The 27723-nt window shown below is 41.6% G+C and overlaps 2 protein-coding genes across 2 annotated transcripts; one reads left to right on the forward strand and one right to left on the reverse strand.

The window, feature by feature from the left end:
* slc5a10 (solute carrier family 5 member 10) lies at positions 1 to 26061 on the forward strand. Its single transcript, XM_008284405.1, has 15 exons — positions 1 to 108; positions 183 to 254; positions 1306 to 1410; positions 1948 to 2007; positions 3052 to 3156; positions 3252 to 3357; positions 3681 to 3761; positions 3872 to 4077; positions 9095 to 9230; positions 18736 to 18843; positions 18936 to 19086; positions 19235 to 19403; positions 23081 to 23296; positions 25328 to 25421; positions 25571 to 26061. Exons 1-15 carry the CDS (start codon positions 1 to 3, stop codon positions 25762 to 25764), a joined length of 1911 nt encoding a protein of 636 aa, XP_008282627.1. The 3' UTR covers positions 25765 to 26061.
* fam83gb (family with sequence similarity 83 member Gb) lies at positions 5998 to 16832 on the reverse strand. Its single transcript, XM_008284404.1, has 5 exons — positions 15594 to 16832; positions 13645 to 13812; positions 12581 to 12705; positions 10009 to 11356; positions 5998 to 7085 (listed from the first exon to the last, which is right to left on the reverse strand). Exons 1-5 carry the CDS (start codon positions 16083 to 16085, stop codon positions 6714 to 6716), a joined length of 2505 nt encoding a protein of 834 aa, XP_008282626.1. The 5' UTR covers positions 16086 to 16832; the 3' UTR covers positions 5998 to 6713.
* Positions 26062 to 27723: the final 1662 nt, after the last annotated feature.

The following is a 27723-nucleotide window of genomic DNA, read 5'->3' on the forward strand; positions in this document are numbered from 1 at the left end:
ATGTCTAACTCCACCATCAACTTCTACGCCACGACGCAGTCCTTCAGCTTCTCTGACATTATCGTCATAGTAACCTATTTTCTTCTCAACCTCGCCGTCGGCATCTGGGTAAGAGTCAGAGCTGTGTGTGTGTTTGTGTGTTTTTCCCGCTAATTCCCGTGTCTAACAGTTTTGTCTGTCAGTCATCATGCAGGGTGAGCAGAAATACACTGAGTGGATATTTCCTGGCTGGGCGGGACATGGCCTGGTGGCCGGTGAGTGCTTCTCTTGTGATCTGGGTCGACACAGTGAGATCTTTGAATTGCAGCGTTTTGTCTGTTTTGAGATTTGTAGAACACAGCACAGCAGATTTGAGTTTTCACATCCCAGATAGTAAAGCTGATACACACAGGCTCCAGAAGGAAGTAGCTGTAGACATACGTTCCTCGTACTTTTGTTCTATGAACCACGTTCTCAGCGTAGAACACCATAAATAAGTCAAATCAACTCATCTTTTACTTAATGTCCATATTTGTTTTGCTATATTCCAGTTAAATTAATCTAAAATGTTTGGATTTGGAAACATGAGTTCTTGTAACTTGAGACATTGAATGAGTTGAATGACTGAATAGCTGAGAGTTTACTCAAATTAGGAAATTGAGTTCATACAAAACAAAGTTAGTATATGAGCTGACTTTGTTGTTAAAGACGTAAAACTCCTCGGGGTCACTTGCTTTTTAGTTTGACAGAACAGACATGGTGGAAACTTGCTGTGTCATTAAGTTAAACTAAGCGATGGTTGTTTCTTTTCATAATATTTCAAATAATTCAAACCATGGCATAGGTTAGCAGTAAAAAAAGTCCTTATACTTGTTTACATTTCTACTATGTTGCTGTAACTGATTGTGTTGAAAAGTGCCCTCAGCAGCTGTAACTTGTTAAATGAAGAAGAAACTCCTTAAACTGCTAAAAGTGAAGTAAGTCTGTCTGTTATCATAGTTTATGGGACGAGTTGATTCAACTTAATATCTCACGTTTATTGAACTTGTTTTTTGAAGTTCAGTTAATTTGGCTCATTCAGTTTTACAAACAAAGCAGTAAGATGACTTTGAACTCATTAATCACCCAAATAAATTTTGTTTTAATGCGAAATAAACTTAAAATTGGAACAAATACGAATATTATTTTACATGGCAAGTACCTACAGGCGACAGCACCAACACTTGTACATAGATAAGAGTGTGGACGCAGTGTTTCACATTGCTGTATTTGTACTTTTACTCAACAAGCCCATCTGAGTACTTGCTCCATCTCTGCTGTGCACAGATCGGATCATCTCTCTTTGCCAGTTCAGAGGGTTCGGGTCTGTTCATCGGTCTGGCTGGAACCGGAGCTGCTGGAGGCATCGCTGTCACCGGCTTTGAATGGAACGTGAGTACAAAACACATGTCCGTTCAACAAAAACGTTAGGAGATGTTGTTTTAACGTATCTAATAATAGTAGCACAACTCATTTGTAGGGTGGAATGAAGCAGAGCTCGTCTGCTAATCCATCTAGAAGCTATTTCTTTTGTGTGCTGGAAAGAAAAACATGGATGACGAAAATTAATGTGTCTGGGAAAAGAAGCTCATTAGATGTTATCCTATATACTATACAATAGGTAATTCCTTTAACTACCTCTTTGATCGTGGCTGTCTAGACCAAAAGAGATTACATGTTGATTGTGGTGTAAGTTTAGTTTCCTTCAACATCATGCAGCAGAGGGCAGCAGCACAACTCTTACATACCATTCATCTGTGTTACAAGACCTGAATCAGTCCATGAAATTCTTGTACCTGAAGAGTTAAAAGGTTCCCTGAAGTCTGACTGGTGACATTTTTCCTCTTGAGTGGACTGCTGTGGTCAATCTGGTCAAACACCTTTGTTTTCTCTTTGTCTCCCTCCCTCCCTTCTTCCTCCTCCTCTCAGGCCACCTATGTGTTGCTGGCTCTGGCCTGGATATTCGTGCCTGTCTACATCTCCTCAGGGGTTAGATTACACATATGCACACACACACACATACACACGCACACACACACACGCACACACACACACACAGGTATGAGTGTGCGTCTGCTTGTTAAGGCTAGTTCTGCAGGTACATTTAGGTGCCAAGAGACTTCTCTCTAACAAGGATTCTCCGCCTTGTAAATTCCCCAGCAGGGTGTTGCTGGGGCTCACCGAGCTCACGACTGTCTTCTAATCACAAAAACCATAAATTAGTCCATTTCTCTTTGTTGCTGCACAATTATATTCAAACCATGGGAAGTGCAAACATGTTAACTGGCAAATCATACTGAGCTCCAGGAACCAGTGGTGGAATGTAACTAAGTACATTTACTCAAGTACTGTGCTTCAGCACAAATATGAGATACTTGATTATTGGAGCATTTTCTTTTCATGCCACTTTGTACTTCTACTCCACTATATCCCAGAGGGAAATATACTGCTTTTAACTTCACTACATTAATCTAACAGCTTTAGTTACTTTACAAAATAGGTTTATACAAATACAGCTGAGACAATTAGTCAATTAATTGTTAGAAAATTGGAAACTATTTTGATAATCGTTGCTATAATAGCACTATGATGATCAGTGCTTTGAACTATTTTTAGACAGGGTTGGTTAATCATTACTTGCGGTTGAATACAAAATAGTTTAAGAAAGTCTCCAACTTGGCCAACAACAACAACAACAGTAAAATCTTGCTTTTACACGAATGCATGGCTATGCTTACTAATAATCCACTGATATAATATATAAAACAGTCACAGGGGACATTTTTCTCAATTCAGTACTTCTGCTTTAGTAAACTAAGTACATTTTTGTGATAATACTTACACAATTTTCCCTGACATTTTCAAAACAGGACTTCTACTTCGAACATGTACTGAAAATGTTACCACAAATAAGACAAAATATCATACTGTCTTTTTACAGTGTGGTATTTTGGCTTTAGTAAAAGTTGTGAATATTCTCCACAACTGCCTGAAACCTTCAGGAGCTTCTTATGTTTGCCTCTGTGTGTTCAGATCGTGACGATGCCCGAGTACCTGGGACGTCGATTTGGAGGAGAGAGGATCCGAACCTACCTGGCTGTTCTCTCCCTCATGTTGTCCGTCTTCACAAAGATATCAGTATGATAATGTGGCACTTACAGAAAATCCATTTGGCTGCAAAACTCTCTGCTATGAGATTAAAATCTTCTTGTGTTGTTTTTTCTGCCAACCAGACTGACCTGTACTCCGGAGCCTTGTTTGTTCAGGTGTGTCTGGGATGGAACCTCTACCTGTCCACCATCCTCATGCTGGTGGTCACTGCTCTCTACACTATTGCAGGTACAAGATTTTATCATTCACAATTTGATATGTAGGACTCTTAAGGGCTTAAGTCAAGAACGATTTTGATACTTATTGTCAATAACATTAATAATAGTAATGAACTTTTAAAGTATTAGGCAAACAGAAATGTCAAACATTCACTGGCTGCAGCTTCTTAAATGTGAGAATTGATGTATTGTGGTTATTATTTGGTTAAAACAAAACAATATCTGCCCTTCTTCAATTTCTTACATTTTCAGACTAAACCATTAATAATTGCTCAGTAGGCAAAACAATCTAGAAATAACTCCTCTTGAAAACGTTGACAAACTTCCTTTCAGGTGGCCTCGCTGCTGTCATCTACACAGACACTCTACAGACATTCATCATGATTGTGGGTGCAATTATCCTAACAATTACTGGTATGTGCGCTTCCCATCACTCAAAAGCAGACACAAACTATGCATACAAATTTGCAGATGCACTCAGCAGTTGTTTTAACAGTTGTGTGGCTGGAAACGTGTGTCCGTAGCTTTCAACAAGATCGGTGGCTACAGCAACCTGGAGCGAGTGTACAGCATAGCGGTGCCCAGTAAGATTATTCCCAACAGCACCTGCCACCTGCCTCGGCAGGACGCCATGCACCTGTTCAGAGACGCCGTCACTGGAGACCTGCCCTGGCCCGGCATGACGCTGGGGCTCACCATTCTGGCCACCTGGTACTGGTGCACCGACCAGGTACGTTGAAAATATAGAGAACACCACATACTGTTGTTTAGGAAAGTATTCAGACCCATTCACTTGTTGAACATTTTTATAATGTTGTAGCTTTAATTTTAAATGGCTAAAATCTATGTTTCCCCATCAATAATAGTCTGCTCTCAATGATCCATATGGAAAAACTGAAGTCTTGTTTTTGAGAATGATTGCAAACTTCCTAAAAATCTAAAACTCTCATTTACAAAAGTATTCAGATCCTTCATTCAGTACTTCGTAGACGCCCCTTTGCCAACAGTTACAGCCTTGAGTCTTCTTGGTCTGTGAGCTGCCATCTTCAGGTCTTTATTCAAATCTTACTTTTTTTTTTTTTTGCTTTATATATGTGCCTTCATGTATCTTTTTTTTGTCACCCCTTTTATTTGTCTGCATTCATTCTCCCTTCAACTCTGACCAGTCTCCCTGTCCCTACCACTGAGAGGGTACCCACATAGCATGATGCTGCCACCACCATGCTTCACTATAGGGCATGAGCAGTGTCTGGTGTTTGCTCAACATAGTATTTGAAGTTCTGCCCAAAGAGTTCAGGTTTTGACCTGTTATTCATGCTCTCTGTCCTTTAAATGCAGTCTGACAAACATCAAGACCATGTGCCTTTTGTTTAAGAGCAACTTTCATCTAGTTGCTATGCTGGAGAGGCCCGATTGAGTGCTGCTGAGATTATTGTAAATTTGGTAGATTTCTAACCCCCAAGAAGTTCTGATGCTCTGGTAGAGTTACTTTAAGGTCCCCGGTCACCTCCCTGATCAAAAATGTACTTGCTTGATACTCAGTTACAGGAGGCCGGACAGCCAACTTTATGAAAAGTTCTTGGGTTTCCAAACTTCTTCCATTTCACAACTATTGAGGCCACTGTTCTCCTGGGAACATTTAAAGTTTTGGAAAAAAGTTAATACCCTTGCTCTGATCTATGCCACTGTTTAATCATGGAGATTCACAGAGAGTTCTTTGGTTTTTATTGCTTAATTTTTGTCTTGAAAAAAAAAGTCAATTTTGGAATTTTATATACACAAATGTGTGCTTTTTCAAACTTTGTCTAGTTCATTTCTGTGCCGCAGGTGGACTGCAATCAAGTTCTAAACGCATAACAAGGATTATTAAAGAAAACAAGATGAATACTTTCTGAAATAACAGTATACAAGAAAAATAGAGGGAAACCACTCTTATGTTGAAGTGTACTCCCTCCTAAGGCCATAGGGAGTTTGTTCCCATTACTGTAACTAGACTGAGGTAATTTGAAAAACTCCGGTCTTCTCTGCAAAAGCACAAAAATACTAAATCAGTACCATTAAAAATATTTGCCCTGAATATCTGCAACTGTCCAAACCGTGGAAAACCAGAATGCTCATATGTATTAACCCCATGCAGGTAAATTGAATTGTAATTATATCATGGTTCTCACAGAATAAGGAAGTTCCTGTGAAATATAATGTGATGTTCCCATCGCTGTTTGCTGTCCTTTGCTTTTCTCCTTACAAATAATGATGGGTAACTTTAGCTTTATCCTTACTACTTGCCCTGTTAGACTCTATTCTACTAATGTGGCTGCGTCCACAAATCTCAGGAAGAGAAAAGAGGTCAGGTTCCACCCTTTTGCCCAGATGATGATTTTGTGCCAAACCAAAACTCCAGGCTTCAAAGGTCCTTTTTAGAATTCAAAAAGCTACAATTATATATAAAAAAAATGTTGCAGTCTATGAGGCAAAGGCAGATATAATTTAAAATACCTTGCTTTGCTCATACAGAGTCGTCTGGGTAAGCTTTAGATATGTATTTTCACTTTTTGTATGATAAACTTTCAAACATTTAGATGTATACTACAGATAGACTCATCAATGAGCTACTGATTAACTGAAGTGGCTGAAGCAACAATGGAGACAGTTCAGCAACAATCTTTGTTTTATTTACAACATTCACTTTTGGTCCCATATCAGTGTTTAATTTTGCAGGTCATCAATGACATCTGCCAAATATTTAAAAGTAATCAGCATGGCAGTCCATTCCTCTCACTATCAGTAACCAGTCACAGTGGTTTCAACACTAGAACCTGACTTGTATGAGTGAGTAATCTGGTCTTGCATATCACAGAAACACCACATCTGTGTCGTCTGACATGAAAAAACATTACAGTATGAAATTCTACAGAGGAAAAGCAGTTGAGGTAATTTAGAAAATATTTGTTGAAGGATTATGTACAAGACTTGAGTGGCTGAGTTGGCAGAGAAAAACATCCCAGCTGACCAAATATGGTACCGCATCTGCTAAGACTGATGTCCACAAAACACAAAATGGGAAAGAGCCATGCCCTGCTATTTAGGCATATGTTTGTAAACACAAATATCACCTCATACATTATTAACAGAGATTTTTTTTTCTAGCAGATGTCTCAGTATCTGCATGTAAATTCATCACTAGCCAAACACTTTGAAAAATGAAACCTGAAATCTAGAAAATGAAAATCAAAGAATCCCAGTTAAGTAGTTCTCATATGTTGCACCCAAGGATTTCACAAAAAGAAGAAGACAGAAAAGATTCCATACTCCGTGTCACCAAGTCGGTCATCAAACATCCTGGTTTCCCTGCACTGACCCACAGTTCTACCTAGCAGCCTTGTTATTCTGAGGGGCCTTCTTCTGCGGTGCTCCTCCTCGCGCCTTCAAGTGTCTTAAATGGCTGACTTTTGAGAACGATACTCCTAGTAAGCCTGACTGGTTGGTTGGTGGCTGCGGTGATATGCGGTCCGTCTTCCTGTAACCTGGGCTGTGTCGTCTTGGCGACCGCCCAGAGCGGGGCTCTACACGCAGCTGGGCCGAGTCGGGCTGCAGCATCTGGCCCTGCCAGTAACGGTGTCCTCCTATCACCGGACCGGCTGCTCGGGTAGGGCGATGAAAACTTCCTGGTTTAGCGATGACTACTTTTGGTCCTCTCAGTCTCGCATCACCACCCGGAGATGTAGAGGTCTGAAACAACTAGACAGAGAGAGGAAGCAGAGAGAGATGAGTAGAACTGTAAATATTCCACTACTGGTTTCACACAAGGAGCACCTCAGGGGTCAATCCTTGATCCTTTAGGCTTCATTACCCCTGAGCTCAAACATTTATAAAGCATGTTTTCGGTTTCTATTTTGATGCTGATGAATTCTAAAGCTACTTCTTGTTCGATTCAAATGATACTACAGGACAAGTTAAAAGTTGGATATCAAAGCCTCCTTCAGCTAAATCAGAAGTTTTAATCATAGTTTCAGATTCTAAAGTTAAAAACATTTGCTGAAACTTGTGTAGTTCCTTCTCTTTAAACACGTAGCTGTATTGCACAAATACCTGATTTGGTAATAACATTATTATTATATAATATTAGCTTCATAGCTAAACTTACACTAAGACACTTTGACTTTCAGAATGAAAGCTCGTTAGCAGAATGGCTCCATCAAGATATTAAATGCTGTAAATGGTGAGACAGCTCAAACTGTCAACACCAAAAACCATGATAGCAGTGCCATGTTAAAAAAATATATGAAAATATCATGCTCGAGTTGGTAGTGCATGAAAGAAGTCTTTGTCCATCACTGCAGTGGAAAATATCCCCTTCGAAGCATGAAACCTAGAGGGTACTTTCACGATTACATTTGCGAATGGTTTTATCTTCTTGTAAACTATGGGACAATGTGCCCACTAGCAGCAGTATCATTTTAGTTTTACTATTCAGCATACAAACAGTATGACGGCTTCAAATCTTTACTTGACCTAAAATTTTGTCGGCTATATAAATCCTGTTGTTCATGTTTCCAAAAATCAAACTGTAACCTGTCGTTTTATTCTATATATTTCCACGAGACAAAGTCAGTTCGATACAATAACACTTGTGTCAATAAAAACTATTCAAGCCTCTCTCTCTCCTCTCTGTCCTGAGCTCCCACTAGATGAAAACAGTCACATGCAAATTCTTCAAACATGCCGAACACAGTCAAGCAGCAAAAAGTCAAAATTCCCTTGTGGCTTCTCACAGCTTCTACACTCCACTCTCCTCAGTGAAAGTCCTCTGTTTAACCCATTAAGCCACCCCATCCCCTTCCACTATGGACTTAGCTGCTCTATGGACTATCTCACCTGATCTCCTGTCTAAAGCCTGTAAACAGACCAAAGAGGAGGTTTCCTCTCAGACCACTATGAAACTTTTTGCCATTATACATAAAAACAAAAAAACAAACAAACAAACAAAAAAACACCTGTTTTAACATTTCAAGAGAGCTGAATCAAGGCTGGGCTGCAAGGTGGATCGGTGGTTTGCACTGTTGCCTCACAGCAAGAAGGTCGCTGGTTCGCATCCCGGTGAGGACACCCGGGATCTTTCTGTGTCGAGTTTGCATGTTCTCCTCGTGCAGCGTGGGTTCTCTCCGGGTTCTCTGGCTTCCTCCCACAAGTCCAAAAACATATTGAGGTTAATTGGTGATTCTAAATTGTCCGTAGGTGTGAATGTGAGTGTGCTTGGTTGTCTGTCTCTAAGTGTAGGCCTGTGATAGACTGGTGACCTGCCTTCACCCCGAGTCAGCTGGGATAGACTCCAGCCCCCCGCGATCCTAGTGAGGATTAAGCGGTGTATAGATAATGGTTGGACGGATGAGTCAAGGATACTCACAAGATCAAATAGAAAAAAGATTACATATCATTGAAAGCTCAACAGCAGACTTTGAGATTTTAATGATCAGCTTTAAGCCACATGCAGGCCAGGACACAGATTATACTTCTGATCTACTAAACCCTCTCCTAAAAGAGTCTATTTTAGAGTTATATTTTCTTAAATTCATTATTTTGTGCATTTTTTGCAGCATTTATTTTTGTCATGTTACATAAGACTTGACAATAAATCCTATTGATTTACATTTCATTGCACTATACATTTCTTTGATTCCTTGTCCTTTGAAAAGTGTTTCAATAAAGTTTTGGGTAAAGGCTAAATATTTGTGTTTCTGTATGTGAAGGTTATTGTGCAACGGTCCCTGTCCGCTAAGAACATGAGTCATGTGAAAGGAGCATCCATCCTGGCTGCCTATCTGAAGATGCTGCCCTTCATCTTTATCGTCCTTCCTGGTATGATCAGCAGAGCTCTTTATCCAGGTATGTGCACACGTATGTGGGTGGACATGCACGATCGTGTATACGCGCACACGCTCTATTCAATCAGGAAAAAAAAGGAGGACATTTTTACTGTAAGCAGGTAGAGACTTGCTTCGAGTCCTGTGATGAAACACACCCACTCTGACATAAGTTTGGACTAATGTGTGTGAAAGAGTCTTTCCTGTAACGCTGGACTGTTACTGAATTGCGCTGCCTACTTGTTCATGGCAAGTGTAATTTCTGGGAACTGTCTATTACTCATTAAGCTTTAAAAAGGCGTTTAAAAATGAAGTCACGCACTGTGTCATCTGTGACAGCACCTAATCATTTTAACCACTAAGGATTAATCCAGTTAATCGTTTTTCAATTAACTCATTAAAATTTGTCTTCAATATGTGAGAAAATGAAGGAAAATACTTACAGCTCACAGTAATGTCTTTCTAGTGCTCATTTTGTCCAATCAAAAGTCCAAAAACCAAGATATTCAGTATGCTACTACACTAAATAGATAACCATGTGTTCTCATAACAAACCCGCAAATAAAGAATTACTTACTGTGATTATTAAGTTATGTAGCTAATTTTCCGTCAGTCACTTATACAAATTATTCTTTTCCTTATCAGTGAATGTGTTGGTTATTTCAACTGAACAATGCAATGATATAAGCCAGAAAAAGCAAAGAAAAGAAACTTGATTTGATAAAAGATTTGCCCATTCACTAATTCACTTATTGTTTCAGCACGATCAGAATAGTGAAATCATTGTACTGGGCACTCACCTGTCCTATGTGCCTGTGTGGAGAGGGGTATCCTTGTCTGCGCAGCTGCTGTGATTGGCGGAGGAGGGCAGTGCTATCCTCTGATTGGCTGGGCTCCCGCAGGTCCAGCATGCTCTGAGAGAGGCGGGCCATCACGTTGAACCCGTCTCCTTGACGAAGCCCTCGGCCTGACCCTGTCGTCGCTGCATTGGCCAAAGTGCCATTTAGCTCCTGCTGATTGCAATCGTAAAACTCCTCCTCTGATGCTGTGGAAGCACTTGAAGGATGGTCATTGCCTGCTCGGTCACAGATCACCTTGGTGCTGTCTTGGCTGTCGTCACCATTACTGCCGGAGTCCCTGTCATAGTCGGGTGCTGATGTTAAGCGGCCACGGCTGTGTGTCCTCTCCTTCTCGGGTTTTGTTTTGTTAAGCGAGCCGTCTACTTGGTCCATTTTTATCAGAGTGATCTGCGCTTCGCCAGGCTGCTCTGAGGGGGCGGGGTCAATGACTAACTGCAGCGTGCGGCGTTTGGGAACAGGAGGTGCTGCAGTTTGTGTCTCTGGATTTGGTGTAACAATGTCCGTTTGGTTTGAGTCAGCTGGTGGTGCATTTGGTTTGTGTGTGTCCTGTGTTGGAGGTGCGTTGGGCTGTTGAGGGGAAACTGTGCTATCAGTTTGGTCTTTATTTGGTTTGTTGGTTGGACTCACAGGAGGAGTTGCTTCAGGGCTTGTATTCTCAGAAGGAGTTTCTGTTGTCCCTGCAGCTTGTGTGTCCTGACCTGAAGCCGATTTCTCTTTCTGGGCTGGCACTGTCAATGGTGAGCTGAAGCGTATAGCCTGACTAACCTCAAACCTCTCTGACCTCTGTAAGTGAACCTGATTGGCCCGCTTTTCATCCCTTATGTTGATAAAGCCAATCACATCACTTGGCGGATCTGGCTCTGGCCAGGTGGGCAGGTAAGGGATCAGGTATGCTTTCTCTAGATTGGCTAATCCCGGATGTATGTGTGACTCTTCAATAACTCCCTTAAGACGTCCTTTCATCATTTTTAGCCCAGTGGGATTCTGGGAGCTTGAGTTCTTGTTGCTGGAGTTCTGGTCAGAGGAGGAGGGGCTTGTGTGGGTACCCGTGGCAACAAGGGCATATTTGGGATTGATGAGCTTCCTAGCAACAGAAGCTGGTACAGGAGCAGGAGCCGCCACGGGGATCGGGTCAGGGATTGGTTCGTCTGCCAGGGGAACCTTGCTGAGAGACACACCTCTGGACACGAGGTAAAGGTCACGAAACTGCAGGTCGAAGGTCTCCACTGCCTGTCCTGTGATCACGGTGATGAGGTTACGATCCAAACGAGATGAGGACCAAGTAAAGCTGGAATAAAGCAGAAATATACACACATTTATCACAGTAAATCTCCTGTTGTTGTTCTTCAAACATCTTCTTTTACTAAATTTATCCCAGTTCGTGTTTGTTGCACGTGAACTGCTCGTGTTTAATGAAAACACCGGATTTCTAGTCTAACACAGTTTAATCATTACATTAGACATCTGTACTCTCTGATGTCATACATCACATTATGCTCTTTGGTCTTATTGTATAATTGTCCCTCCACAACTTCCTGGTAGAGCAAGGCACACAATCTATGAGAGTAAGCAGAAATATTGGTGTGTGTCTGTGTGTGTGTGTGTGTGTGTGTGTGTGTGTGTAGGCGTGTGTGTGTGTGTGTATGCGTGTCGCGTAAAATCTGCCTAATTTTCAGGAGTTGGCTCTGAGTAACAGCCAAGTTTGCAGCAACATGTGACTGCTGGTTCCCAAGGCTTTAAAAACTGAGCTCATTATTATGTCACAGACACAGTATGTAATGTTTACAGAACTGCAGCATATTTTAAGCTTATATTTGTAGAAAAACGAGATCTGTCTGTGCTTTCACTATTTGTCTCAGTGTTCCTATGGATGTACTGGTGTACAATGCTGTTAGTCTCAGCATCTTTCTTGATGCTAACACTCGGAGATGTTGTGAATTTTCAAAATTTAATATGTATTTAATTTATCAATGTCTTCATTTTTGTGACAGCTTGAGAACTGGGCTACAAACCGGAAACATCGATAAATTATTCATAGAAAGTTGTTGTGGCGAACGTGTTAGCAAGCAACATTCACTTTTTTTCTTTTTTTTTTAGCTGTGCTTAGCTTCCCATCAGTGGCTGAGAAATAGATATGGCTCTGTGTGTGCTAAATACTCTTCTTTGTTCATCCCCTAGTCACTAACTTGTCTGTCTGCCATTTTATGTTGGACAGGATGCGTAAAGAGCTATTTCCTGCTCAGCTGGAAGCTTGTCGACATCTGATAAGAGATTGAGACTAAACCAAACCCGTACAGTTACAGATCAGAAAACCCAAACTATTATCTGAAAGACACTAAAATGTCCTTTAATGCAGACAACAGCTGCAGAGTTGGGTGATTACTTTCTGGGGCTTTTTTCTTTTTACTTTGAACCGCCATTTGATTCATCGCTAAGTACAGATTAGTGCAGCTTTATATACACAAAGAAATGGAGCATGCACAGTCACAAGACACTGCAGCACATTGCTCACCTGTATGAACCGGAGATGGCTCTGTCTCCATCTACCAGGAGAAACTTCTGGCTCAGAGATCCTCGCACCTTCTGTGCCGATCTTGTGAAAAACTCCACACCTCCACAGCAGCGAACCCGCAGATTCTAAAGACACACACATACTGGGTCAATGCTGTGTAAACTAAGGCTTGGCGGGTTTAAGCATTAATGGCAGGAAGGACTTTAATGAACAAAAGGGGAAATGAAGGCAACAGAATGGGGAGAGAGAGAAGAATGAGTTACTCAAGAATTGGCGCTCAGCATTATTACGACCGTAACCTCAAGTTGGGTGACTGTGCAGGTTGGAGCATGGGCTGTATCTATGTATGTGCATGCTTGGATGACACACCCTGTGGTGTTTTTCTTCTGCCCTGTGATAAGGGTGTGGTTCCAGGCTGAGCGTTACCTCGTAAGTAAATGTTCTGTGAGAAATCTCACAGGAGTCACTAACCAAAGGAGTCGTAAATGCTCATAATAACAGCACAGATGTCAGATAAGAAAGAAGTCGAAAGAGAGCGTATGGCTCGTGGTCAATGCTGTGAGGAAGGAAGAAGGAGAATTGAAAGAGAAACACATTACAGAAAGTAAAGTGGGGAAATATGCGGTTTATTTAATTGCCTACAGCACAGACAAGAATGTGCTTAGTGTCTTTTTGGCCTCCAGTCTAAAATATTTAGAAAATTCCCCTCGAAAGAGTAAGTATTATCTGTTACTGCCTAGACCAGTTCAGCTCAGAGAGGCAAAAAAAAAACAAAGAAACTTAGCATAAGTCGATCAACTAGCTGATGCATGCACCTTACAAAGGCCTGAAGGCAAAAAGCTGTCAACTTGCCTGCAGTTTCAAATATTTCCCTTGTATAGTAATATTATGACTGAAAATGCATCTTTAATAAAATCATTATTATTTGAAACACTGAAACTGGAGCTTTTCAAAACAAGAATTTTCCATTATTGTATAGTTATCAAGGGTAGCCATCTATCCAACTGGCTCATCTCCCAGCTTAACAAAACATCACATGTGCGTGTGTGTGTGCGCACACAAACCTTTAGGTGTCCACGGTGCATATCAGCTCTGGCACACATGGAAAGAAAGCAGGGGACTGCAGCCATGTCGATGATTATGTATACAGGAATTCTGCGTTTGTAGGATGCATCCAGCAGGTCTCGGAAGATATCCACATCTGTAAACACATCCATCACCACTGCTATCACCTACACACACACACACACACACACAAACAAAACACACAGACACACACAGGAAACCACAAATGATGTTATTGTTTCCTAGTCTGTGAGGGTGGGATCGATTTAAGCTGCTCTTATCAACAATAATATATCCATTAAATCCACAAAAGGAAGTGGGGCACTTATGAGAGCTGAGTTTGAACAACAAATTAAAGCTGAAATTTCTTGCAGCTCAGAAACTAGATGTTCCTCAGAGAGGCTGCTAGAAACAAAGAGTGTTTTACAGAGGGGTGATAAAATGTGAGGCCAGTAGACAGTGTGTGTTCGACAGCGCAGCAATATTAGTGGCAGGATGGTAGTCTTTGCCTGACCTAGTTTAAAGTTGAAAACTGCAGACTGAGGTACAGTTCACTCACAATGACTGACAACTGACAAAAAAAAAAAACAGCTCTGGAAGAAGACAGCTTGTGAATCTTGAGGTTAAAATATTTTACTGAACATTTTACTGCCAAAATACTTGAGTACAATAAAACACTGCCTTGCCAATCCCAGAAAAAGCTAGAAAAACTACAGACGAGTATGTTCCAAGCCGTAAAATTGTGCTTTGTGTTGGAACTGAGTCAAATTAATTAAAGTCTCAATGTCTCTTTTGTTTTTCTGGTGCAATGCTCGACTGCTTTATGAGCATGTGCCAGCATTTATGTATGTGAGAGGTAAAGCTGATGCACAAGGTGTTGGCATTTGACATATGCGGTGACGTCAGAGCCTTTTTTTTCCACTAGCGTGTCAAGCTCATTAAAACTTTGTTGTGTGCGTGTGTGAAGGTGGCACATGTAGGAAGGGGAAGTAGATAAGTGAGACCAAGCCGAGGCAAATAATGAGACGAACAGAAATCAGTGACAATGGGCTGAATTCATTCCAAATAATGCCGTAGCTGGTAGTCAAACCTGTGATCAAAATAAACATCCTCATTATATCAGTCATACACAATATAACATAAAACAGTGGAAACAATGACACTGAGTTGCACCTAATTAAAGAGTCATGGCTACAACTAACAATTACTTGACAGTGAATCTGCTGATTATTATTCAGTTCAATCAACAACTTTTGTCTGTACAATATCTAAGATCAGTGAAATATGCCAAATATACTTCTCAGATGTCAGTGACACGTTCGATCCCTTGTTTAATCCTTCCATAAGAGTTGGAAACTCACAGATCTAGAGATAACTATGATAAATGAGAGAAAAACCAGACAATGAATGACAAAAAAAAGCTGGAACCACTGAATGTTTGGTGTTTTTTTGTAATTAAAAAGATTAATCAGTTATCAAAAGTTGTCCATCAATTTCTTGTCAATCTACAAAAAAAAAAAACACCTTATTAATCATTTCAACTCTCAATGCAATAATCCTGCACCATCCTTTATTTTTGTCATACAGGCGCTGCTTTGGAGTTTGTGGTGAACTGCGAGCAGAACCAGAATGTGTTGTGGTGCATTCATGGCACTGTAAAAATAAACCTGAGCTTCTGCCACTGTGGCTGTTCGTGTTGACTCAGTACTGTGGTGCATTTTAAGCCTCCATATTGTTGTGTTTGTCCAACAGTTTTGCTACACAAATTGAGGACCGAACTATAAATACCTATAAAGACATGACCAAAAGTGTGCTAATTAGTGCTAAAACCTAAAAATAAAAACAAAGGTAACAAGTTGTTTCATGGTTTAACTCGGGTTAAGTTTTGGTGGAGGTCCTGTGACTCTCATTTATCACTGCAGTGTACCATCGTCCTCTCACTGCCTACCTTCTGGGCTGATGCAATGCTCTTCCGCACCACCTCCTTGATGTGAGTGTACCCATCGGTGGGAGGCTGCGTGTACACGGTCACGCGTGTGACCCCCCGGTATGAGATGGACTCGGGCCAGCCCAAGTCCAGCTCCGCCACCGAGGCCTCGGAGCGGTCGGGCCAGTACTCGAGCGACACCTCTCCGTCTTCTGCTTCCTCCCCGAACCCCGGAGTCACGTTCCCGGGGCCGGGCGTGTCTGGCTTCTGGTGGTGCTCGTAGCCGGGTCGGTAGGCCTCCACCGTGTGCGAAATCCGCTCCAGCTCCGGTTCCGACAGGAACTCCCGGAGGCCAGTCTGGCGGAGGAAGTCCATGAACGCATCGCGGCCGTTGGTGACGAGAACCTCGAGCGCGAGCCGCTGCTCCTCGCTGTAGAAGAACTCCGGTTTGCTCTCACTCACGCGCCAGTTGACGTGGTGGTCGTCCAGACACTGGATCTGAGAGAGCGCCATGGTCCCGGTTCACCGGCCCCGGTACACTGCCACACGGTCCCTAACAAACTCTAGAGCACTCTGACCCGGTTTCCAGCCGTCCGTCCGTCCGAAGGGTCAAACCTGGAAAAAGTCATTACGGTCCATACTGTGTCCTCGTGACCCGGGCTGAGCTATGAAGGGATCCGTCCGGTGGGAGAGTCGTCGGTGTGAGGGGAAGCAGCCGCTGTCAGCTCCGGCTCTCAGGTTACTACTCTCACTCAGGTGTTGTCAGAACAAAGCCCCCCCGCCCAGCGACACGCCTTTCACCTGACAGGGGCCGGATCTGTGCGGCGGCGGCGGCGGCTCGGCTCAGCAGCGGCAGCGGCAGCCCCAGGGCCCGGCAGACACAGAGACAGGCAGCTGTCTGGGTGGATGATGTTATTGTGTGTCTGCCAGTGAGTCAGTCCGGAGCGGAACACGCAGTCGACCAGAGAAATAAGTCATTAATCCTCCTTTAAAAGTGTTGAAACTCAGTGTGACTCAGTCCAACTGTTGCGCTGACGAATCACTTTCCTCTCAGCAGTGAGCTGCGGCTCACAGATGTTCAAACATGGCAACTGCTGACTTCCCCGAAACACACACACACAAAAAAAGTCGTAAATATCACCAACGTGGCGCGACCGAGTCTCGGCTCCACTGAGTTCACGGTAGTTTGTCTGTTTCGTATCCTTAAAGCGTCCCTGCAGAGTCAGAGTTCACGGAGGTCCAGCGGTCTGTGTCTGACCCTGGAATCCGGCAACGGAAGCTCGGTTACCGGGTACAGAGAGGAGGAGCGTCCGGTAGCTGGTCTGGAAACTCCACCCTCAGTCTGGAAGAAAGCTTTTCTCACCCCAAATCAGAATCTTTAAGAGAAACTGTAGTCACTAGGCCAGTGTAATAGGTTTAACTGACACTTCCTTGTGTTTTTATCCACTGTGATTATTGACTAGTCCTCTAAGTTAGGACTCATAGTTTATTTTTTTAGGCTAACTGATCATAATGATTTATAGGAGAAGTATTAGGCATAATAAGTTGGACTAATATAGTATATATCTGGTTGTATAGATAGTGCAGATACTCAGGTTATTAAGTACTGATAGCAGTTAAGCAAAGATAAAATTAGATATACTTTATTGGCCCTAAAGGAGGACTGGTCTCAGGAAGTAATGCTAGTTTTACAGCTTTGTACAGCTACATGTAGAAAACACCTAAAACGTACATATACGTCCACACAAATGTACAAACATAAGTAAGTCTCGCACTTGTAAAAGCCCCGTATAGTACAAAACAGATCAATATTGGCAGTAGAACAAACACCAAGGATCCAGAGACCAGCCTTGTACATCAGCTGTGTAGACCAGATCTAAACAATGAGCTGTTGAACCTGAGCAGTGTCACAGAAGTGAGGATAAAAGGCCAATTAATGTGGTCGGTCATAAATTTGCAGGCTCTGAGACTGAAGATGAAATGCCTGAGGGGTCCTTGCTGTTTTGTGTGCATGTCTGATGAGATTTTTTTTCGTAGATGATGTTAAGAGACTGGTGTTCTTCCCTCTCAGTGTCTTTTTATTAAACCGAGCAGTCTGATGGTTGGTCAGTGATGTGTCACTGACTGATCTGCTGGATTTCTCCACTGATAAAACATTGTGAGAAATAATTGACGGATGTTCTGGATCAGGGTTAATGTACTTTAAGATTAATATGAACTTTAGAGTTGCCAAGATGCAGATGAACCAACAGAGGAGTCGTGTTTATGGAGAAAATGATTGAAGATTTATTTTCTTGTCCGCGTCTCAAGACAGTATTATCACACAGAGAATGCAACTATACGTGTACCTTCATCCATTTCGAGCACATGTACACATACTGTGTGTTTGAATAAGAGATTTAGTTAAGTTATGGTTTGTGTGTAGTTAAACATGTGCAGGTTACATTTTTTTTGTAATTAGTTCTTTATACTTTGGATGGAATATTGCAAATTGCTTCATTGTCTTCACCTTATAGTAAATTTATTCATGTTCCCTCCACAAACTGTTCACATGGAGTTATTCTCGTCAACACTTTGAATAACAGATACAAAAATAAATCAAAAACATATCTAATGTAGACTTTTTAACTGCAAAATAAAGATCCTATCTAAAATTATAGTCTTCTGTGACATGCAATACATCACTTTTTTTTTTGCCTGGAGGAAAGTTTTAATGAATAACGTTCCTGCTTGCCGTTTTGTTTTTTCATCTTTAGTTTTTCACAGACAGTGTTCCTCGGTGAGCTACAGTGTAAGGATAGTAACACAAGAGGGAATTAATGTACTAAAAACGCTTTGAATTTTGGAAGATCCCCATTTGATCTGTGTAACCCAGACTGCTGGTGCTTTATAAGAGGTTTGGCTGAACATCAGAATGAGTTCTGCAAAGATTTTCTTCTCCATTAAGGAACAGACATTGCTTTTAAAAAGCAGCCAGACAGACGTGTGTGTTCAGTGTGCGTATGAGTGTTGCTTATGAACAGAATTAGGAAAAAAATGTAAGCCTACCTCCCCTTTGAGTAGAAACTGGAGCAAAGCAACATGAATTCTGGATGAGAACAATATTTGGTTTCATCTTCCGCATTGTGTTTGAATGACCTCCAACTGTGTCCTCATGTTTCAGACTCTGTCGGATGTGTGGATCCAGAGGAGTGTGTGCGTGTGTGTGGAGCTGAGGTGGGATGCTCCAACATCGCCTTCCCCAAACTGGTCATTGAGCTCATGCCAAGTGGTGAGAATACGGTTTTTAGTCCAATGTTTTCATTCCTAAATGCTGTGATAAGTTTTTAGCAGCACACATCAGTGAATCTGTGCGTATTACAGGCCTGCGTGGGCTCATGATAGCTGTGATGATGGCCGCTTTGATGTCTTCGCTGACCTCCATCTTCAACAGCAGCTCCACACTCTTCACCATGGACATCTGGAAGAAGCACCGACCACGAGCCTCGGAGAAGGAGCTGCTGCTGGTCGGCAGGTGCGACGCTCCTGCACCTGAGAACATCCGTGTTGTTTTAGTGTTCTCATCAGTGGGATGGTGCTTAATACCAGGCTGAATAAAGAAAACAGACACTTGTGTGTAGACAAAGTGAGAGATGTAGTAACAGTGCTCATGTTTGTCTTAGGATTGTGACTGTGATCTTGGTGGTGGTGAGCGTGGTGTGGATCCCCATCCTTCAGTCGGCCAACAGCGGGCAGCTGTATGTTTACATCCAATCAGTGACGAGCTACCTCGCTCCACCCGTCACTGCTGTCTTCACTCTGGCCGTCTTCTGGAAGAGGACCAACGAGCAGGTAACCCCCAGACACAAACACAGAGACAATAAAGTCTTCTAAGACTCCATATAATGTGGTAATAACAGCCACCAACACTTCCTGTCAGATGTCAGAAAATAGAGAAAAATGCTATTGTGATGTCCTCAGATTGCTTGTTTTGGCCATAACCTTCCATCCATCGATTATCTATAGACCGCTTAATCCTCACTAGGGTCACGGGGGGCTGGAGCCTATCCCAGCTGACTTGGGGTGAAGGCAGGGGACACCCTGGACAGGTCACCAGTCTATCACAGGGCCATAACCTAAATGTATTAAATTAAAAAAGAAGGACTTCCTCATATCTGGGAAACTAGAACCAGTGAATTTCTGTCATTTTTACTTTTGAAAAATGACACAAACAGCAAAATTTGACAATCAATTATCAGATTCAGTCACTTGACAAATTCATGAATCGGCTACTCATTGCAGCAAGTAATAGGAGAGAAATATATAATAGCATAAAAACTAAGCAAGCTGGCTCGGTGGTTAGTACCGGTGGTCAGCACTGTTGCCTCGCAGCAAGAAGGTTGCCAGTTCAAGATCCCGGGTGTCCCAGTTAGGACACCTGGGATCTTTCTGTGTGGAGTTTGAATGTTCTCCCCCTGCAGCGTGGGTTCTCTCAGGGTTCTCCGGCTTCCTCCCACACAGTCCAAAAACATGTTGAGGTTAATTGGTGATTCTAAATTGTCCGTAGGTGTGAATGTGAGTGTGCTTGGTTGTCTGTCTCTAAGTGTGGCCCTGTGATAGACTGGTGACCTGTCCACGGTGTCTCCTGCCTTCACCCTAAGTCAGCTGGGATAGGCGCCAGCCCCTCGACCCTAGTGAGGATTAAGCGGTGTATAGATGATGAATGGATGGATGGATGGATAAAAACTAAACTTTTTGCGAGTATACTTATAAGACTCGAGACATTGCTTTTCAACACATTGGTAAGTGTTGTCTCAGGCACAACCAAACTTAATTCAGAGTTTACACCATTCTGGGCAGAATAGACTAAACTTTGGAAAGAATTCTACGGAAGCTTCTGGAGTTTTGAGGATTTCCTCTGTGCCTTGTTTGTCCTTCCTCCTACTCTGTATTGGTTAATGGTTTTATTAGCCTCACGTGGGATCCAGATTTGTGCAGAAGTCACTCTCTCTGTGTGCTTGGTGTGGAGTCCTTTGTGTGTGAATGTGTGAAGTTTGTGTGTTACTCACTCGTTTAATAAAGTGTATTGTTTATGGTTTCCTGTGAAGGAACCAGCATGAACGTACTGCGCTCTCGCTTTAAAAAAAGGAAAGTCTCTGCCTCTATCTGATAACAAAGTGAGAGAGTGCAATTATACCAGATAAAGACCGCAGAGTGAGGTAAAAGATGCCAACGCCGTGTGAAGAGTGTGCATCAGCTCAGAGTCAACAACACGTGTTGAAACATTGTTTGACTGCAAGTAAAGACCAGTTCGCTGCATATTCAAGATCCAATCCTTGTTTTAATAGAGCGAGTCCTGGGTGTGTCTGCTCTCTGCTGGCATGCTGTCCAACAACTGAAAAAAAAATGCAGAATTTTCTCAGGTTTTTCAGAATGAACAGGATTTTCTCCTGTACTGTACTGTAAATATTCCCTTTAAGCAACTCAGAAAAGCTTCAAGGAGTCTACATTCGTTGACTCTCATTACTTTGTGTTTACAGTGAACTTGCCTGAGGTTTCAACATGAGTTGGCAAAAGCCGAGCAAACGCTGATTTGATCATTTGCAGGTCAAAGGACATCCCAGTGTTATGAAATCATCTGTAGCCCCTCTAGCATCGTTTAAGGCAGTATTGTTCTGTGGGCGCAGCACTTTAAGCACAGACTGAAATATGTGAACAGCTACTGAGTGGATTGCATGAATTCTTGTGAGGAGGATGTGTCCTGCTGTGTCGCATGGTCCTCTGATGCCAGCAGCAATTTCACCTTCATAGTTTGTAATGATGAACAGCTACCAGATGAAATTTGGTACACGCGTTCACGTTGTACTGAACTGGAGTCACTAAAAAGAGTCTTTACCTTTTCCTGTAGCGTCTTTTAGTCCAGTGCTTGTTCTGGTTAGTAATGACATTCCCAATAACTTCGACTCCACTTTCTGCTTAGTATTATTCAGCTGCTGCATATTATACATCGATCAGCTACAGCGTGAAAAAAACCTGACAGGTGCAGTGAATGATATCGATCATCTCGCTACAATGCACTGTTCTGCTGGGAAACCTTGTGACTTGGCTTTCATATGGATGTGATTTTGACATGTATGGGACCAAACACAGCGTGCAACTTTCCTGATAGCAGCAGCGCCCCCCCCAGCAGGACAGCGCACCTTCCAGCTTTGCAAAAACTGCCCAGGAAAAGCTTGAGGAACACGATCAAGAGCCCAAGAATTTGACCCAGCCTCCAAACTCACACAATAACACTGACCTTTGTGAGATGCGCTTTAACAAGCCCACAGGACATCCTGCGTTCATGCCCCTGCTTGTCAGCACAAGGAGGATCTGCACAATATTAGACAGGTAGTTTTATTGTTGTGGCAGCTCAGTGTAACATTACCTACTGAACATAAGCATGTCAGAAACGTCACAGTGAGCCTTTATCTCTGCTGCGCCTCAGGAAACTATTAGTCTGGATGTAGACTCCTAAGTCTTCTATCAACAGCGTGACCAAATCCACATTTAAATGTTGTCCCTGAAACATGGTTGAAACACAGTTTTTCGGTGACCTCACTGTTTACAACCTCTCATCTCCAGCCAACTTTTTCACAGCTTATATCAAGCTGTCTGCAGACAAGCGAATAACCAAACCCATGCTTAGTAGACACATTACAGAATGTCACAGTCATCTGTTTCTTTTAGTTGTCTCTTCAGACCTATAAAAAAGTTATTGAGTTCATAGCGGTGTTTCAAAAAAGGTGTGAGGTTTTTTTTCTTTGTTCAGATAAGCTGGGAGCATATCACTGTGACAATCTGAGCGGTATTGACTCAGGGGTCAAAGGACACACATTACTGCTCAGGATGAATCACATGCTTGGTAGTCTGACTGTAGACTGCGCACAATGCAGACTTGTTTACACGGTGGCATGACGTGTGCAGTTTTAAAGGCTGCAAATATCCCTTATAAAAACGATAATGGCCTCTTTAATTAGTGTCATCTGATGTCTGTTTTCTTGTGTGTTAATCCTTGCAGTCTACATTGTAGGATCTATCTATCTATCTATCTATCTATCTATCTATCTATCTATCTATCTATCTATCTATCTATCTATCTATGGTTAAAACTGTACAGAGCAAGAATAAAGAATCGAGAGAAAGTAATAGAGTGTGAGTAGAGGTGCACATGTTTACTCTGTGTGCTGTGACAAGCTGATTATTTTTTTTCATGCGTGTGAAGTCGAACTGCACAGATCACATTCTTTGCTGAAGGACAGACTGAGAGTCGTTTGTGTTGCTTCACGTGTGTTTACTCGCCGTAAGTGAGAAGTGACACGACAGTGACAGATTATCACGGTGAGAAAGTTACGAGCCGAACGCACCCAAGTGTGACCCCAGAGCAGCTTCAGGTCAGGAATTAGACTGATGAAGATCTGCACGCCAGCACAGGAAGGCGCTCCATTTTCCTGCACGTCATTTTTCTGCATGTGTTTGTGTGTTTTCAGGGTGCGTTCTGGGGCCTGATGGTGGGTTTGGTGGTGGGGGTGTGTAGGATGGTGCTGGAGTTTGCCTTCCCTCCCCCCAGATGTGGCATTGTGGACTCAGCTCCCATGGTGCTACGTGGTGTCCACTACCTCCACTTCGCCATTCTGCTCTGTGGACTCACTGCTATCGTGGTTGCCGTTGTTTCACTGGTCACGCCACCGCCCACCCATGAGCAGGTGTGTACATGTGGATACAATGAATTAATCAAACTATTAAGGAGGTAAGGTTACGTAAGTAGTCTTGCTACACCTGTAATGTTATCTACTTAAAATGACCAGACATGAATCTGAGGTAAAGACACCTGCACATTTGAGATTATCTGAAGGTTGGCCTCCATGTTGAAGAAGCCATTCCCATGTAAATCCAGAAGATCAACACTAAGCTACAGCTCAAAATCTTACCGTACAGTACAACTATTGTTGCGCATAGCAGGATGACTAACTAAAGGCTTTATATTTGACATTTCGTTATAGCCGCTGACCCATTTATCACACCTGATGTTACTCCAATCCGTGTGTGAACTCAAACTGCAAACATCAGCCTTTCTGCTGAAATACCTCGTCTTAACAGATTTCAAAAGAATTAACCAAAAATGTGTCATACACACATTTATCATGTTCGTTTGTAACCTCACGTATTCAGACCACACTGTCATCCAACCACTCACCACCACCCTTATCTGTATCCTCCCTTGCACTCACAACGAATCATAACAAGTACTTCCTACCTACGAAAATTCACATATTCACTGCTGAAAGTAAAGAAATATTACCCAAAATAAATGTCAAGGATAAAATTCAACACCACAACTCAACACCTGAATACTAACTCTACACAAAATGAATAATAACATTGAACAATAAACCACCCCCCTCCACCCTGTGATGGCTATAAACAAGATATTAGTTTAATATTTTGAGGATTTGTTTTCTTGAAGAGAATCAGTTGTTAGCGCTCCAATGTCTCTCTGTTGATATGAAGCCACAAACAGCAGCTACTTAGCTTAGCTTAGCATAAAGACAGAGAACAGGCAGAAACAGCTAGAGTGGTTTTTCCAAATATAATACTAAAAAAAAACAACTTTCTCCTCAGACCTGTAAAGCTTGGCAATGGAGAAGCTAACCCCCACCACTTTCAGTTGTTGCGCTAAGCTAAGCTAACAGCGTTATGGCTCCACCGTGACATTTAGCACGCACTGTATACACTGTGCAGTATCTCTCAAATGTTAAATTGTTCATAATTGCATCATCTTATAGTGACTGTATTCCCTCTAAGGTGAACACTCGCTTGTTTGACTTTAGGTAAAATTAAAAGCCAACAGTTTAGATTTAAAATAAATTTTAAAAATACAGGTCCCACAGTAGGAAGTCGATGCAACAAAGTTTACTTTTCTTCAGCATTAAGAGTTGCACAAATGTCTGTTTGGTCATTCTTCAGAGACAATATCTTGCTGGAGGAGTTGCGTTGCTTCACATTTCTCCTAAAATACCCAAGAGGTGTTCTGTTGGATTGATGTCAGGCAACATACTTGGCTACATCATAGTTTTCATTTTTTCCTCTTCTTTCAAAACTCCTGCGTGAGTTTGGCAGTGTGTTCTGGATTGTTGTCATGCTGGAATATTCCTCTTCTGCAAAGCCTCTGCAGACTGGGAGTCATCCTGGCAGACAGTGTTTTGGTGTGCTGCATCTTTTATATCTTTGTGAAGTTTCACAATCGGATTGAAATAATCTTTTGGCAATACCTTTTCATGTGGGTAAACAACACAGACATGCAGAAGGACACAACCCATTTTATGCTGACTGGAAATCACATGTGTGCTCAATATTCAAACTCGTGTTTCAGTGATCACAGGTCTAGTCACTTTTTTTTTTTCCACATTGGCCTGCATTTGTAACATAACCTTTATAAAATATCTGTTTTTGATTGTTTACATTGGGGAACTCTCATCAACTTAGATGCAATTACTGTTACATAGTTTCCACCTAGGTGATATTGCACAGGGGTGTGCTCATTTAGTGAGTATTGATATTCTCATCAAACTCTCCAAGTTCATATTTTAGAATGCTGAATTGTCCTTTTCAGTGAGCATATTGTCAATAAAGACACGCATTGATGCATGTAGAGTATATTAAAGGCCCTACTTTGCTCAAATTGAAATGCTAATGGCTAAATAAAAGTTTGTTGCACATGCATTTCCTGCCCTTAGGTGTGTAACCTGACCTGGTGGACAATAACTGAGGAGCCACAAAGAGAAATTCCTCTACAGAAAGTGTCCTCTGTCAGCCACCGTAGCTCCCAGGGTAAGAGTCTGAACATTGTCTTGGAATAAAACCAGCCATCATGTGATAAATACTCATCTGCACACACACATGCTGCCTCAGTTGTTGTTTGAGTAACTTCCCCTGTCTGCTGTTTGTGTATTTGTGTGTGTGTGTGTGTGATGTTGCAGGCTCTGAACTGACCCGGCGGGTGACGTGCGGTCGGGGGGCAGGACTGTGCATCGCGGCGGTACGGCGGTCAGAGGAGGCTCCAACTCCCAGAATTCCAAGTGTTCGAGAGAGTGTGTTCTGGTCCCGATTCTGCTGCGTCAATGCGATCCTGCTGGTCAGCATTAACATTTTTCTGTATGCATACTTTGCCTGAGTGGAGGATCAGATTTAACATCCTGCCTCGCCCTCCTGCTCAACTCTGGTCTCTCCAACATGAACTGGAAACTCCGCCTGCCTGCAAAAACTGATTTTTCCAGATCCAACAAGGTGTGGAAACAAACACATTTCTACTTAGATTTCTGCTGAATCCTGAAAGCATCGTATGTTTCACAATGTAAAGCCTATAGATGTAGCTTTGGGTGCTTACATCATCCACATTTAGAACTACAAAATACCCACAGAGCACATACCTCCACTCAGGCTGCACAACCCCCAAATTCATAACTGACAAGATAAAGCGGTGACTTTTTTTTTTTTTTTTTTTTTTTTTTAATCTGCATTCGGAGCCACATGCACATCTGCATCACATTCGTGATAGATATGGGATGCACATGTCAGACTTATTTTTTTTTAATTCGAGTTCAAATAATACTAATAACTTTTATTTGTCTAGGACCTTCCATGCCAAGATTCAACCCAAAGTACTTTACTGACAAGATTCAAAACTACCATAAAAATTAAATGTTTGACAATACAAACATTACATGAAATCCTTTTTTATTTTTGAGAAATTATAGCCAAATTTAAAATGTAGGTCTTTCATTTAAATGAAAAGATTACAGTAAGATCCAGGGAAGAGGATGCCCTGCAGAAACTGCTTCACCAGCATGAACTTTTAAAGGAAAGCAGAATTCTTTCTTGAATATAAAATAAAAAGCAATCTCTACAGTAGGAAGGTGCTCATTTTTTATGCCTTTATAAACAGGTACAAAAAAAAATCTTGGCTATGTTTTGAATTAAGTGCTATTTTCCAAAAGACTTTTTAGAAACCCCTTAACATAAACTAAATGTTTTTAAAATTCTGAACGACTACTATGGATGTCATTTATAATCACGTTATTAGACAGACAACATCTCTCAAGTTTAATTGTGTGGGTTTTTTATTTTTAAATTTAAGTTTTAGAAGGACTTTGGATAAATTACAGTGAAGCTTGTGGATTGCAACAAGCTAACATGAACATGCAGCGAGTACATGACCTTTAAACAAAAGGCATCGCATGCCATCCAATTTAAAAACGTATCGTAAGATAATATAATAAGAATACATCTTTGTGCTTTACTTTGTATGTGACCTGTGATATTTAATTTTGTTTAGAAGTTATATTCATTTAGTTAATGTTCATTACATTATATGTACATCTGTCAAGCTTTAGCCTCTATTGTTCTGTCAGGATATTTAGCTTGTTTAAAAACATGAATTAGAATTTCTCAGTCTTTCCTGGTGCATGACTTATTATTTTATATTCAATTGTTATTGTCATGCAGATTTAAATATAGCACACATTTTTTAAAATATATATTCACGAGTGCAGCTTCAAATGCATCCAGATTATACAGAAATAATAAGGTTTTCCATTTATTTTTTTATTATTATAAGTGTACAATTGATCAGAACTGCTTAACAACAGAGTTCTGCAATAGACAGTAAGACACTCTGTTCTGAGGTCTTGTTGTGTGTTTTTTTTTTATTATCATTATAAGTATTATTACTATTCTGTGGTGATTCCTTAAGAAGTGCAGAGTGTTGGATGTAAAAAATCACGTCAGTCAAAAGATTAAATATCATGACACTTGTTTCGACTTGTCTTGACACGTTTCTGTTTCTTGTGATATCTCAAATAAATTGAATGATATGTGCATCATAGCTCAAAAGTGTCCCCAAATAAATGCAGGATGAAGTATTTATACGCAGATTAAATGTTTTATTTGGCTGCAGAGGGTGTTGGGGGCAAAAACAAGATGGTAAAACATAGCACACATAAAGTTAAATTTCACTTTTACTGCATATAGTCAATGCAAGCTGTTCAGAAGGGCTGGTTCACTCTAAGGCTGCAGCAACTATTTTCATGATCAGTTTATGCTTCAGGTTATTTTTGATGCACTGATTAGTCAG

The sequence above is a fragment of the Stegastes partitus genome, unplaced genomic scaffold (genome assembly GCF_000690725.1).
Source record: "Stegastes partitus isolate 25-593 unplaced genomic scaffold, Stegastes_partitus-1.0.2 Scaffold357, whole genome shotgun sequence".
NCBI lineage: Eukaryota > Metazoa > Chordata > Actinopteri > Pomacentridae > Stegastes > Stegastes partitus.